This window comes from Halichoeres trimaculatus, unplaced genomic scaffold (assembly GCF_033239565.1).
Source record: "Halichoeres trimaculatus isolate MK-OKI-2021-1 unplaced genomic scaffold, fHalTri1.1 fHalTri1_scaffold_3, whole genome shotgun sequence".
Classification (NCBI taxonomy): domain Eukaryota; kingdom Metazoa; phylum Chordata; class Actinopteri; order Labriformes; family Labridae; genus Halichoeres; species Halichoeres trimaculatus.
This window is the reverse complement of record NW_027437181.1, coordinates 24,446,745-24,461,351: the sequence shown is the minus strand read 5'-3', so window position 1 is coordinate 24,461,351 and position 14,607 is coordinate 24,446,745. Positions and strand designations below refer to the sequence as shown.

Here is a 14,607-nt window from a genome sequence, read left to right as displayed (position 1 = left end):
GAATTGTCCCAGACTGCCTCTTATAGTCCATCTTTCACACCCATTAACTAAATCATTGGATAGATACGTAACAAAAAATAATTAATCAACCAGCCAGGTTCAGTTCTGTACGAACATTAAAACTGGAGAGTGATGATGTGATGAGGGATGATATGCAGAAAGGGAGCTTGGTTATCCAGGAATGCAAAGCATGTTGGAAGTATTTCATTTAAGAGAGAAGGGAAGGATGTCAAGTCCTAAACACATACGCACATCACTAGTGTATCACTTAAGAGTGGAGATTATGTTACGTGGTGACCAACAAGATAAAGATTTTGACAATAGTTTGAACATCAATCAAATGCTCCAAGCTGTTTCTACTGACCAAATACAATAGATCTCTCTGTAATAATGCTCTAGGATTCCAGGAATTTTTTACTAGAAGCAATTGACATATTTTTATCTATATTCTGTGGGCATGTTTACTTATTGTCATATGAGAAAAATAGTTAGAGAAACTACTGAAAGTATGTCAATTTCTCCCTATTTTTTTATTCATTTTGATAACTTGAACATGGAGCTCAGTCCAGCCTGTGCCCGGAGATTCCTCCAGAGATTATTATTTATTTTTTGGTCTCTTACACTCCTTTTTTAGCATATGTGCTGCAAGTGAAAGTTGAGATGGAACTGGAGATCCAGCAGTGTGAGAAGACCAAGGCTGTAAGAGAAGAGCAGCTGGAGCGTCTCACTCAGATCTGCCAGGAACAGGCTGTGAGTACTTGACCAGTTTGAATTTAACCTCATTGCGCTGCAAAACGTTACTTTTCACATCAACAGAGCTAGCTTTAAGATAAAGGAAGGGGGATCATACAACACATAACTCACTGCCCATGTTACTCTACATAAAAGCTGAAAGAAGTAACATTTTTTCCATTTAGACTTAAACCACAAAGATAGGTGCTTGAAACTAAAAACACTGCAGCTTTATGGACATTTGGCTTCTTATTTTACAGTTATAAAAATATGATTTCAGTTTTAAAAAGAGTATAGATAAGACTGGTGGTATAAGTATAGATTTTAATAAGAGTATTATTAAATAATAATATATTTGATTTATTTAAGATATTTTTTTTAAACTGAAATCACATTTTTAGTTTTAAAAAAGTATTAAAAATAAATAAAATGTATGTATCTTAAGAACTTATTGAAACCAGAATTATTCGTTTGCCATCTTGTAGATTTGTCTCAATTAATCATCCACTATTAATTCTCTGATTGAAGCCACACAAGCCCGTATCACCTTTGGCCATATCAGAAACTGTAAGTCCATTGATTACCAGAAGAGGGCAGCAATGCCTTACAAACAAGTGAAGTCTGCACACAGCTCATAGTGGTTGCAGCAACACATTGATGATCTCATACAAGCAAATGCAGAGTACGGAGTATATTGATAATCACTTAACCTTCGCTTGACTCTTCTGGTACAAGATTGCCCCTATAAATAAAGGTTGAATAAAGAACTTTATTGAAGAAAAAGGGTTAATCCTTCCAAAATTCTTCACACACATCATGTAGAAGGAAACAGACATACAGCTGCTCTGTGAATGCACAATTGAGGTTATGCTGTATCCAACAGAGTCAAAGATGACCTCAGCTGTGACACGATGTGAGTCAAAGTGTTATTTGTTTCATTGTCTTTCTTTTTTTCTACATATGCACACCAACTATCTCCAGTTTGAGATCAGGCAGTTGAGGGCCCATCTGGCTCAGCAGGACCTGGACCTCGCAGCAGAACGTGAAGCAGCCATGCAGATCCATCATGTATGGGGCAAACAGGGGAGGAGTTTTAAGGTTGTTGAAGGTGTGACTCCTGGGGAGTCTGATGATGAGGGTGGACAAAGAAATCCCAGGGAGCCTGCCAGTACAGGTAAAGTATGGGTTGTAGAGAACAAATATGGACATCGATTCAGACACTTACCAATTAATGAGCACATGCTTCACAGCTGAATCACTAAGACCAAAAGAGAGAATAAAAAATAATAATTTTAACAGGAAATAAGGCCTGAAAATAAATTTTATAGGCTTAACGTAAAACACTTTTGGCAGATTTAAAACTGAAGTCTTTAGATAAGTGTGTAGCATTAAATGTTGCAAATTTTAATCCACACAAAGCCTGGTGCAGTGTTTGCTTGAGAAAGCAGCAGGACAAACCAGGAGAGAGGTGTAGCATCAAGTATGTACATAATTATGTGGAACAAAAAGTCTCTAACCATGTTACATCAGGTGAACCGGATGCCAGAGCAGTGTACAGTTAATCTGGAGCAGTAGCCCTGGAGCATCTTCCAGGCCAAGCTCTTAGCCCCTCTGTGCTCGCACATAACACCCATCTGACCGCAGGCGCTCTGGGATCAATATGAGGGCAAAAAAGCTTTTAGGATCTGGTAAATCCTGCAGACAACAAGTATGTTCACTGACACTACGTCAGCTGGCATAGGCTTTATCATCCTGCCTCAACCGCCCCCCTCACGGCGAGGCTAGCTTGGCTGACCTGGACCATTTGGGCTATTTCAGGTACAGAGTGCTCTGTGCACTGGGCCTTGTTAGGAGAGTGGGCTCCTGTCAACATCTGTTCCCCTTCACCTGCAAACCACAATAGGGCACCAGGAAACTCCATGGCTGCCGCAGTACTACCCCAAGGGCATAGTGGGAAATCTGGCTCTCAGAAACAAGTGGGCCTTTTTGCAGGAACATGGTCACTGGGATGAGCACTTAAGCCACAGGGCTTGAGTCAAGTCAGGTCAACTCAAATCAAGTCAAGTTCATTTTTTGTTGCTCAGTGTTGAACACAAACAGAGTCTCAATGGGCCCCTCTCACACTCACCTGCAGGATGCCTTCAAACAAACAGGAACTGCTATCCAGGCAGTGGCCTTCATGAGAACGACTGACCCTGGAGATTGAGGGCCTCAAGTACCAAACCATGTAGATTATAAAGACAGAGTAGAGAGGATTCTGGGAAAAAAGGCACATTGATAAAGATATGTGGTCATGCTTGGTTGGAGGGAACTTTTCACCTTTCTTTTCTTTTCTTTTCTTTTCTTTTCTTTTCTTTTCTTTTCTTTTCTTTTCTTTTCTTTTCTTTTCTTTTCTTTTCTTTTCTTTTCTTTTCTTTTCTGTTTTCAACAAAAAAACAACAACATTTGAACTTGTTTAGATATCTCATTAAGAGTTTACAGCTACGACAATAGCTCATTGAGGTTTGATCACTGCATGCTAAGGTTTTAGCATGCTGATGTTTATCACATTACATTATGTTCGACTTGGTTTACATAATACGTTTGCCAGCACACACACGACAAGACGCAGCAACGGCAAATTTAAGGGATACAGATGTTACTGCTAATGAGTCATAGGTCAAAGTTTTGGAGGCATTGAAACTCAAAGATGAACAAGTCTGAGGTGCCCTGAAGTTGTTTTGTTACCATTGGTACAACATAGGTAAAAGAATGGCTGTACCAAGTATGACGGTTTGATCTATACCCGGGTGATTATACATTTTGCTCACAACCATTAATGCCTCCTTGCTTCAGAAAAGTAAGGATGTTTCCAGAAACAATAGGTGTCATCCTCTGGGGACAATGGATGTCAGCAGGAGCTGTTGTGCCAATGCACAGTCCCATGATTGCAGACTTTGACTTTGTACAAGAGTTATACAAGAGTCATCCTTCAAAAATATCTAAAAGCCTTTATGTTGTGTATATAAAGCTCTTAAACTGGGCTTGTTTATATTCAATTAATGTCTATTTTTTTATTTTTTATTTGAAATAGTAATTGTCTGTTCCCTTTGTTAAACCATATAGTCATTAGTTGCAGTTGCTAACCTTCTCAGGTATCCAGCCTGACAATACTGATACTTAACTGATCAAATTATGGTTAAAAGTGAGCTAAAATAAACTCAGTATGTCACTTCTTCTTATCCACAGACAGATGATAACCCAGTAACTTGACTGTCACAAAAAAAGCCTGTTTTATATGCTGGACAGCCCATTCTTTTTTTCTAAAGACTCATGTGTTATTAATTGTGGAGGGATTGTCTCGGTCTTGTTTTAGTGAGTGCAATGCTTCCTCTCCAGGGGTGGCTCGGGGATTAATATTTTAGACTGAAAAATAAATGAAATTACCCATCAGAGTCTGCAGCATGTCCCGGGGGACAGGGGCTAGCACTCAGGGTACTCTGGGTTCGCACTCAGCCAGCGGACAGTGAGCTGAAGACCAATCAAGCGAACAGAAGAGCCTCGCAGATCACAGCCAGTCACCACGCACACTCAGGCCTGCTAGACTGAGGAGATCTGTGCCTGAACAAAGAGATCCCTCCGTCTCTCTCTTTTTCTTATTTCCCCCCATTTCTCTCATCCCTGAAACCAAGCCCGCCCTGTACCCTGTCCCAGTTTATTTCTAGAGCACTAGGCTGCAGCTAATGGGTGGTGTAGCAGTTTGTATTCCTGACCACAGGCCTATAAAGCACCTGTGGCCTGGGGCAGAAGTCATCTCTGTCAATATTATGCTGTAAACATAGGAGATATATTCCATTTGGACTAGTCTGCAATGTTAACACTGACATAGATCAAAGAGGTTACATAAAGAAGGTTTGAAATTAAGTTTCAGTCACTGCCATACAGAGTTTTAGATGTATGAATCAGAGATGCAGACAGATATTAATACAGCTCTGAGTCATATTAAATCATTCAAGTCCCAGCAGATTTATTCTTGTCTTTATTTAACAACAACAATAAAACAACAACAACAACAAAATGGTTCTTATTAATTTGTTTGAAATTGAGCATGAAAACACTGCAGGAAAAACTAGGGTCATTTCTTTCTCAAGAATGTTATTTTTGGTGGCAGGCATTTGTAGTAGAAGTAGTTTTTAAAAAGGAAACAAATTTATAGTGAAATGTATGGAGGTTAAAAAGGGTGGGGTTGGTCCTGAGGACTGAATTGTTCAGTGCAGGAAGATGTTAACATAACAGTGGAAGCAGTAATTGGGGATGTTAAGCATCTTTGTTAACATCTTTGGAATGGGGAGATATGTCATGAGTCTTTTGCAGAGCTGAAAGCATTAACTGTCTTGAGGTCTCTATTTAAGACATTAGCACATGTCAGCCAGTGATATAAACGCTTACTTCAGAAATTAATTTAGGGAAAGTTTAGTTTCACAACAATTGTTTTGAAATAATCATATGAACATTCCCTCATTTATTCATTCTTTACATTTTTATCTATAGATCCAGTTGTACGTGATGACATGAACAACTACATCAGCCAGTACTACAGTGAGGCAAGCAGTGGTGAGTGACCATATTAATGACAACTTATTACTTCATCCATATGTTAAAGAGTTCGGTCTGTATAACTGACAGGAGGTAAACACCTTTGCTCTTGTTTCTATCAAACTTATCCTAAAGATGCTGGAGTTTCTGGCTTGAGTGCCCGGGTCATCACCACTGCAGCCATTGACATTCATCTCCCCACCAACCCCAATCCCATCCAGTCCAACCCAATGCTTTCTATGGAGCGGGTGGCCAGTGCCGTAAGTGACGCCTCAACAAGCATATCGCGGTCGAGTGGCAGCCTGACAGCACGTCCTCACAGCCTGAGCAGTCACACTCCGGGTTCATCCATGACAGACTGCAGCAGCAGCACAGCTCATGACCTCAGTCTGAGCTACAGCTCCCACCGCTGCTGCCCTTCTTCCTTTCCAGTCCAGGACCCCTGTAGGGACCCCAGTGTGGTGGTGCAGGAGCTCCTCTCCTCCCTCTCTGAGGACTCCTGCCTTGCTCAGAAGGGCCTGGCTGTGGACCCTGTGAACCTTAAGCTTCCCAGTCCTACTGGCTCAGAAAAAGCCAGTCCTGAGCTGGACAACAGAATAAACATCTTTAACAGGAGGAACCAGGAGGAGAGGTGTGGCCAGGGGAGGGGCTGCGTGCTGTTGCAGACTAAACCACTTATTCACCTGCAGGGCAGCACCACTGAGCCGTCCCTGGAGGAGAAGTACCGGCTCCTGGGACCAGCTGACACACCTCTGGGGCACATGCCTGATACATAAGCTACATTTACAAAATAATAGAAGTGTGTATTTTCCTTTTTACTGCCACCTTGTTTGGCTTTTATCTGAACTTGTGTGGCAGGTAACCCTTGTTAGAGGGACCACATGAGATTTACAAGTTGGATTTTTCCCTTTGCTTGGTAAATCCAATCTCAGCCAATCCAGAGCAAGCTTGAGCCTTTAGCTTTCAGCTGACACTGATGCTCCTTAACTTGACATGTTCAGAAGTTGATAGTAGAAATGACAATAAGAACTTCAAGTCCTTTGCCATACAGTCCAATCTCCCTCTGGTCCTCTTTCATGGATTTTAAAAACCACAGATGCCCTGATCTAGCACAAAAAGGACTGTAACATCCCAGTAAAGGGGAGTCTGATGTGTTTTTGGACACATTCTTTATCAGGAATTTTCACTTTCTATTGGTCCTAAAAGCACTGAACGTTCCATGAATAACAACCAGCAAGGGGCCATTCAAGCCTATACTGAACAAAAACTTCTAAACAGTCTTACAAACCAAGACTCCTTTCTCTGCTTTTGAAATTTAAAGCAGTTTATAGAAGTCTTTTCTAATGCATTTTTCTTCTTATGTTTTTTTTTTCTTTTAACTGTGTGATCAGATTTAAACTCCAATCTTGCTGTTCTTTGTTCAAACAGCCACAGGGTACATAAGACTGGCTTACTTCTACAAACAGCCAATTTCTTTCTTCTTTCTTCTTCTTCTTCTTTTTTTAACTGTTGCCTCTCTGTCAGCTATTTGTTTGATTTGAATTTCATCAAAGTTTCTTAAATAATATTTTTGTTTTAGTTGTTGAAAACATGAGTAGGGTATCTTTATGTGGATGGAGTGAAAAGGTAAGTGAATGGATTCTTCACATGAAACTGGTGTGCTTGTAGCATGAACCTTTAAAAGAAATGTGCCCTAAATGGCAAGCAAATCCTTTGCACTTTAATGTTTACAGACACTTTTGTAAACTTGATATGGAGGAAGTTATTGCCAAATGCAGGTGTTGTCATTTGATTGAAAATAGCAAAAATAAAACTTAGTATTTCCTTACCAGCTGTCAGTTCACTGACTCTAACATATGGTGTTAAGTGACTGAAAGAAACGCTAAAGGCAGCGCAGAAAGGTACAGTACTTTGAAAGGACAAACAGTGGCATACAAACTTTAAAAAAGCTCCCATCACAAACATACAGGCTCCTTGTCACTCACTGTGCTGTACATAAGTCTTACGGCTTATTATGCATATTGAAAAAACTGAATAATTTAAGGTTATTAACATTAAAACACCTGTCAAAACAACTTCTCATTGGTCAAGTCACTGTAAGTGTGTGAGAAGCCCCCCCCCAACTTAATTAACCCCTCATATCATTAATTCAGAGGATAAACTGCTGTACCATTTTGTTGCTTGTCATGTGTTTATACGTATCCAGAGAGAGTTTGAATTGTTAATAGCTATTACAGCTGCAATTAAGGTATCACACAAGTGTTTCAAGTTTTGAGGACTGGGCGTGAAATTGAGGTGGTTGGTCAGAGACCTGGTTTCATTTCATTTACATTTATTTAGAAGGATAGCCCCTTGAGATGGAGCAACTCATTTTCAAAGGGGGTCCCAACAAGACATAGAACTCACACACAAAAAACAAGAAACAAAAAAATACTGTAGACAACAACATAACAGAGCACAAATACACCAACAGTCACATTTACACACCCATACAGTGCTCTCATATGCTGAGTCAGTCCCAAAGGCAGCAACTAAATAATGTTTTTTAAAACAGACAAAAGTAAATAAACAAGTTGTTAAGTAGGACAATGGTAACAACATAAAGGGCAAATCAAAAACAGGACCAGGGTATTTGAAGATAAGTAAATAAATGAGATTTAAAGATAGGAAAGGATGTAATTGACCTTAGTAAGTCAAGAAGCTTGTTCCAGTCAGCTGGGGCTTTATACTTAAATGCACAACAGCCAATTTCTTTGGTGATTCTGGGGGTAACAAAAAAAAATATTGCTTGTATGTCTGAGTCTATATTGCGATGTTAATGGTATTAAGAACTGCTTCAGATAAAGTATTTTTGTTTAATTAGTAATGACCAAATACTATTATAAGGGACTAACTCAAACATTCAAGACGCTGATAGGTCACAGGAACTATTAGTCCAAGGTGACACCAAACTGCAACCTCAAAAACCAGATAGGACATCCATTTACAAGAAATTCAAGGAGCAGTTTGTACATGTTTTATTTTTCTCCCAGTTTATTTTAAAGGATCGACTTGTTTTCATATTGGTAAAGCACAAATCTCTTTCATTATTTTAAGAGTAGAAAAAGGAAAAAAAATATATTCATACATATATATATGTATATGAGCCTATAAGCCTGTAACAGACAATGACAGAGAATAGAAAAAGAAAATAGTTCCTACAAAATAAATAAAAGATCAAATAACTGGAGAATTAAAAATTTTAATTGTGTTACTCAGGAAGCTATTTTTCCTTAGCAGCTATCTGTGTGGGGTATTCTTTTTTCGTTTTTCCTTTTGGCCAGCGTGCAAGTTTGTAACCCTGAAAACCTTTACCGCTCATCCCTTACATTAATCTGGCTCACAAAATACAATGATGCCTATCGCATGCCATGGAACATGTTAATAAATAATGAGCTGCTTGGCTCCTAACACACACAAAGGAATCCTGTTGAATATGGGTGCCAAAAGTTGGCTCGGCCTCTGTCTGTCACGGCTGTCTGGATATTTAATAATGTCTCAAGTGGACGTGTGGTGCCTCTTTCCAAACCTCTTCCAGCTCAACCAGCTATGTAAAAGAAGAGAATACTTGGAGCTCCACACACAGTGTCCCTGACAGATGAAGCTTAAACATTTTGATGCAGTGACAAGTTTACTTCAGAGTCAAGACTACCCTTCCTTAACATCTACAGCCAACTGTGAGGTGAGTCTAAATCATTCATATGGATCCAATTTGTCAATATGTGTACACTTCTACAGCCCTAGTAAAGTGTTCAACTTTGACAGGCGGAGACCCGGAGTGGACCTTTAGGAGACGTGCTCAGAGGTAAATTGCTAGTGGGACCTCTCTGACTCACCCAGAGATACGGTTGCTGTCACACTCACATGAAGCTAAGTGAATTAACAGTGACCATTAGACACTTAATAATTAAAATGTTGTAATAATGGCACAGAAGAAGTCACTTTGGCTGCATTAACATTACATGATCATTGTTTTCAATCTCATTAAGTGAAGGAAGAAGGACTAATGATACATTAATGTTTGAAGCTTAAAACCATATGGGACAGTAACCAGGTGTGATGTCAGAGACACGGGACAGCTCAGAGATAGACGGCTTTGTGCAGGCAACTCAGAGACCTCTGTGTTTTTCCCCTCTTTGTTTAATCTCTTAGATCACTAAAAAGTGAGATAATAATTGACTGACTTTTTGGCCCAGCCATTAGAAGAATACCGACCTACCTTTGGTTTCACAGCACAGGATATGAGGTGTTGACATGACAAGATTAAATATCTCTTTTGCTCCCAGCATGTTAATTTACAAAGAAGTTAAACCTCTCATTAGATCTTTACATTTTCTTTGTTTAAGACAACTCTTTCAAGTCTCAAATTCCAATATCAACACAACCAACATCACTCACTGTGAGAGGTCACCCTTTCTCTTGGTTGATGGTTTATTCACTAGATTGCAAAGATATACTGGGATTTATGCCATTTTAATTGATTCTAGTATTTAACGTTACATCTTAATGGAAATGTATAAATTTCCTCTATGGACTTAGCATGCTTTTTATTTCACTTCATCACAAATTGTATTTTGTCTTTACCTTTGAAGTAATCAGGGCTTCCAAAACTGACCTAAATATGACACATATACCATGCAGAGTCAATGACAGATACACTTTCAGGTTTTGTTTTGTTTTTTTCTTTATGACGCCATCTTAAAACCTGAAGCATCTATTTTTAGCCAGCACACTGTACCCAAGAGATACTTCATATAGTGCTGTAGTGAGATTCTGTTTACCCAGACTCTGCCTTTGTCATGTTCAGGCTGATTTGGGTCTTCAATAGACAGGGTCTGGGTTAGGGGTGTGTGCTAACCGGATGCTGGTAGTCTTCATTTATTTAATATTTCAGTTAACCTGAAGAGCTGTCCCCCACAATGGTTCACCTAATCGTCAGAAGTGTTTTATTTTTTATTTTTTTCCAAGCTGCCTATATGGGACTGCTGAAGACAAAAGAGAAATGAAAGGTGAGTGCACAAGATTAATGTTACAAAAAAATCCTAACATTGTTTTGTGTCTTCCTGATTTGAAAACAACAACAACAAACAAACAAACTAACTAACAAACTAACTAACTAACTAAAATGATTGATTTGAGTTTGCTTTAGCAATATGTAAAAGCCGTCAGTTTCTCAAACTTGATTTTTTTTTTATTGCCCTGAAGTAGATAATGGAACTACTGATCAGCACAAAGTGTCCAGTGCTACACTGCAAAAAGCAAAAAGCAAAACAAAACAAAAAAAAACTCAAATGCCAATGGAGGGTGTTGAAAAAAAGGATTCAAAGTTTTTATTTGCCATTTGTACATAAACTTACAGTCCAGACACTGAGAAATTCTTGTGCAGGGCCCCTTCAGAGATGAAGATTTAAGAAAGTATAAATAAAGAATACAAAACAATTCAAAGAAAGACTATAAAAACCCTAAGACCTGACAGCACTACAAAGGAGGGAATGTGTACAGCAACAGTGGTGACATGTACACAAGGAAGTGATAGAAGAAGTCAATGAGGAAGTGAAAAAAACTGCAGGTCCCCAAATGTCCTCTTGAGACGGGCATGTTTGTTTATTTTTTTTCATACGCCTTGTGCAGGGAGCTACTTCGTATTAATATAAAACTGCATTTATTTTAAACAAAAAAAGAATTATGTTTAGATTTCAATAACAAAAGATGTGACTGAGTTTGCTGGCAGGGATATTGCTGTTTGTCAGGAGGCTCAAGCTCCACCCCTTGGTTGATCGAAAGTTAGGTTGAATTAGTTGTGACCAACATCATTTAGCTTCAGAAACCCTCTTTGGTAACCAGGAAATAACATCACTGAGAAAGCATCCATGTTGCTGTGGAGTCGGTTAAATCTTGTTTTACAAAATGTTTTAACTGATTGAAACATTTTTCTGACTAAAGTCTCATAAAATCAAATAAAACTAAAAACAGTTCTAAACAATAAATAACAAAGACCACCTTGAATACTTCACTGTTATTTTTCACTTATTTATATTACATTGACCTAAATGCAAACTAAGAACCAGAACAAATAATGGACGATGAACAAACAGGATATCTAAGCTCTTAATCGTTTTCATCTTGCTGTAAAAATGATGTCTCTGATTCACACCAGCACAGTTTGTTTGTGGGTATTGTTTCTTTCAGAGTGTGTGGAAGTGATTTTGAACGCTGCCATATGGCCCAGAACAGCTGGTTATCTGTATAAAAGGGTCAGTCTCATTGAGAACAAATAGAAGTGGGAAGCACGGCTGCATCACTGCTGCAGTGTGACAGATTCAGAACACGTCTCACACAGGACGCTCTTTCAGGACACTCTGAAGCAGAGAGAAAAATACAAATAAATTATACATCGCTCTTTAAAAAGCTTCTCAGGTTCTCTTTTTCAAACATATTTCTTAAGTGCACAGGATCCGGAGGTTTGCCTGGTGGAAGGAATCCACTCAGGAGACTGTTGCCATAGTTACAGAAGCCCTTTTTTTTTCTTTTTTTTTTTTTTGCATTTACATAATTTTTTTTTGCCTTCCTCTCAGAAGCTCGTCCTGGTACTTGGGATAAAAGTGGGTCAACAACAGAAAAAAAAACGGGAGAACTTAAAACAAGAGCTACTTAGTGACCGAGCTCAATCACTTCAGTCCTCTGGAGATAAAATATCAATTATTCAACCTGTTTTTACTGAATGCAAATCACAATTTATCTTTCTAATAAGATGACACCCTACAAACTATGAACTGAAACTAAATAAGTTTGAATGCGTCATTCAAAGTTTTTCTTTCCCTTTTCTGTGTCCTTTTTAAAAGAAAAATAACACCAACACTGATCATTTCTCTTGTGTCTTGAGCATTTGTTATGAACAATCAGACCAAGACGTAGGCTAAATAGTCATCTGATAAACATGAGGACACAACCGTGATAGTCCTCTGGGAGCTGGGACACCACATCACTCTGCGCTTAAATAATCCTCAGAACGTCAGAATTAATTCAGCAGTTCAACATGTAAGAGTGTAGTTATGCATGACTTGGTACATGGTGGCTAAAATTGCAAACATTTTGGAGTAAAAGGCCTCACTCTTTGGGGAAATGGCTGCTTCACACTTTGTCCTAGCTTATTCTAAAGCCATGTACGCACTCATATGTAATGTTTTGTTTCTGTGACAAATGCATGAACATCCTAACCAAACATTTGCTGCATCTTACAGACAAAGACTGGGTCTCTAAGAGTAAAACATTTAAAGCCTTCAAACGAGTCTGGATTGAAGATAAGTTAACTTGATTACAGCTTTCCCCAGCTGGTGACTTGCACGGTTAGTTCATTGTTTCAAACACAAACAATTTGAATGAAATTATAATACCAATACCAATACCAAAACCAATACCAATACATACAGATACTGATAGAGATCAGACTAAATTTACCTGTTACATGGTCACTGTTATGTTTCTTAGCTTTGTTGGATGACTGAAATAGAGGATGGCTTGGATGCTTTTCCTCATTTTTTTTCCCCAGACATTACTGGTTCTGTTCATGTTGATGGTTGTTGAGATTCAGAAGGTATCAATAGGGTAATTAATTTAATTTAATTTAATTTAATTTAATTTAATTTAATTTAATTTAATTTAATTTAATTTAATTTAATTTAATTTAATTTAATTTAATTTTTATAACTTTCTGTAAGAGCATTGCAAACAGCTACTCTGTTGTAAGAGTCCTAAACTGCACAATACTTCTACATATTGACATCCTGAAGTTTGTTGTTGGTGCACAAAAGCTGTCTCCTATAATAACCAATGCATCATGTTATCAGGTGAACATATTAGCTCATCCTTTATTTCTGCTGTTACCAATAGCTAACTTCAAAACCTTGATCAGTCAATTTTAGGCAGGTAACAATGTGCACAGACTCTAAAACCAACTTTGTTTTGCATGACTAACCTACAATACATTCAAGTCATGTGCTGCTGAATTTCAGAATCAGAATCAGAATCCTTTTTATTGTCATTGCACAGTGAACAACGAAATTTCAAGCAGCATCCATGTAAAACACAGTAGTATAAATATAAAATATATAAAAAATCTATCTGCACATGAATCTTAAAAAAAAAGATAACTGGCAGTGGAGCAAGTTTTAAAGAAGAATAGAAATAGAAAGAAAGATATTTATGTACAGAAAAAAGGATTTTACAGCTCGTTGGCAGATTTTTGCACAATAATCTGCCAAAGAGCTACAAGTCCTGTATTCAAACATTCAGAAACACTGATGTTGATAGAAGCTGATTACTCCATTACTGATGCTAATTGCATTTTCTCGTTTAGTCAGTAAAGATATGAAGATGTGCAGCTTTAGTCTAAAGGAAAGTAAAATCTCATCATTTTAGAGCATCCTCCAACAACTTCTCACAATACAGTGCATGTTTGACAGTTAAAATCTATTTCTTTTTAAATAGTTGTTTTTTTTAACCATAAAGCACAAAATTAACGACTTTTAGGATGTTGAATCTCTTTTCTTTTCCCCAAAATATTCTGTTAATTTGTTTATTATCCTGTGTACTTCAAAAGAAAAAGAGCATCGGACACCCTTTGACTAAGAGTGCAGAGACTGGCATTTAGTGTCTTGAATCCGGTTAGTCTCCATCATAGTCTGACTCTGGATCCTGGGTGAAATCGCAATCAGTGTCCCGACCGGAGCTCAGGGTGTCTGGCAGCGTGTGCTGGGGCCCTGCAACATTTCCATCTGGCGCCTGGGGAGTCGCACATCAATTGCTCTCAGCTAAATGCACTCACATATGAATATTTCAGTGCAATTTAATGTTTCAGCTACAGCCCCAAAGGAGCAGAGCATCAATTTGTGAACACAGTTCTCCTGGAGTTAAAAGCCAGGCCAGATAATACAGTATGAAAGGCCCTGCCAATCTAGAGGGCCTTTATTTTTTCACTCAAGAGAAAGAAAAAAAGGAAAAGTAGTCCCCTTCTCTCTTCAATGTTCAGCAAACTGCTCCTGCAAGATTCCCCTGGAATGAAGCAAACTGAGGCAGCAGTGGGCAAATTTTGGTTCACCACAAATGCCAGTCGATTTGCCAAGCTTGGTCAGTTTTCCCAGAGCTCTGCTAGTCTGCCATTTGGTCTCCACATGCTTACACATACACACACACTCACACACTCACTCACACACAGCTGGTGGAGGGAGTGGGTCAGGGAGTCGTGCACCTGCTGTCCTGTTA

The 14,607-nt window shown here is 38.6% G+C and overlaps 1 protein-coding gene across 1 annotated transcript in view; it reads left to right on the top strand.

Moving 5' to 3' along the window:
- The window catches only part of LOC141787901 (transmembrane protein 266-like), a 50,150-nt gene extending 42,928 nt beyond the window's left edge, over positions 1 to 7,222 (top strand). The window contains exons 8-11 of the mRNA XM_074666604.1: positions 635 to 750; positions 1,714 to 1,906; positions 5,263 to 5,325; positions 5,443 to 7,222. Of these exons, the coding sequence (XP_074522705.1) occupies positions 635 to 750; positions 1,714 to 1,906; positions 5,263 to 5,325; positions 5,443 to 6,083 (1,013 nt within the window). The 3' untranslated portion in view covers positions 6,084 to 7,222. The remainder of the gene's footprint in view (positions 1 to 634; positions 751 to 1,713; positions 1,907 to 5,262; positions 5,326 to 5,442) is intronic.
- The last annotated feature ends 7,385 nt before the right edge of the window (positions 7,223 to 14,607 follow it).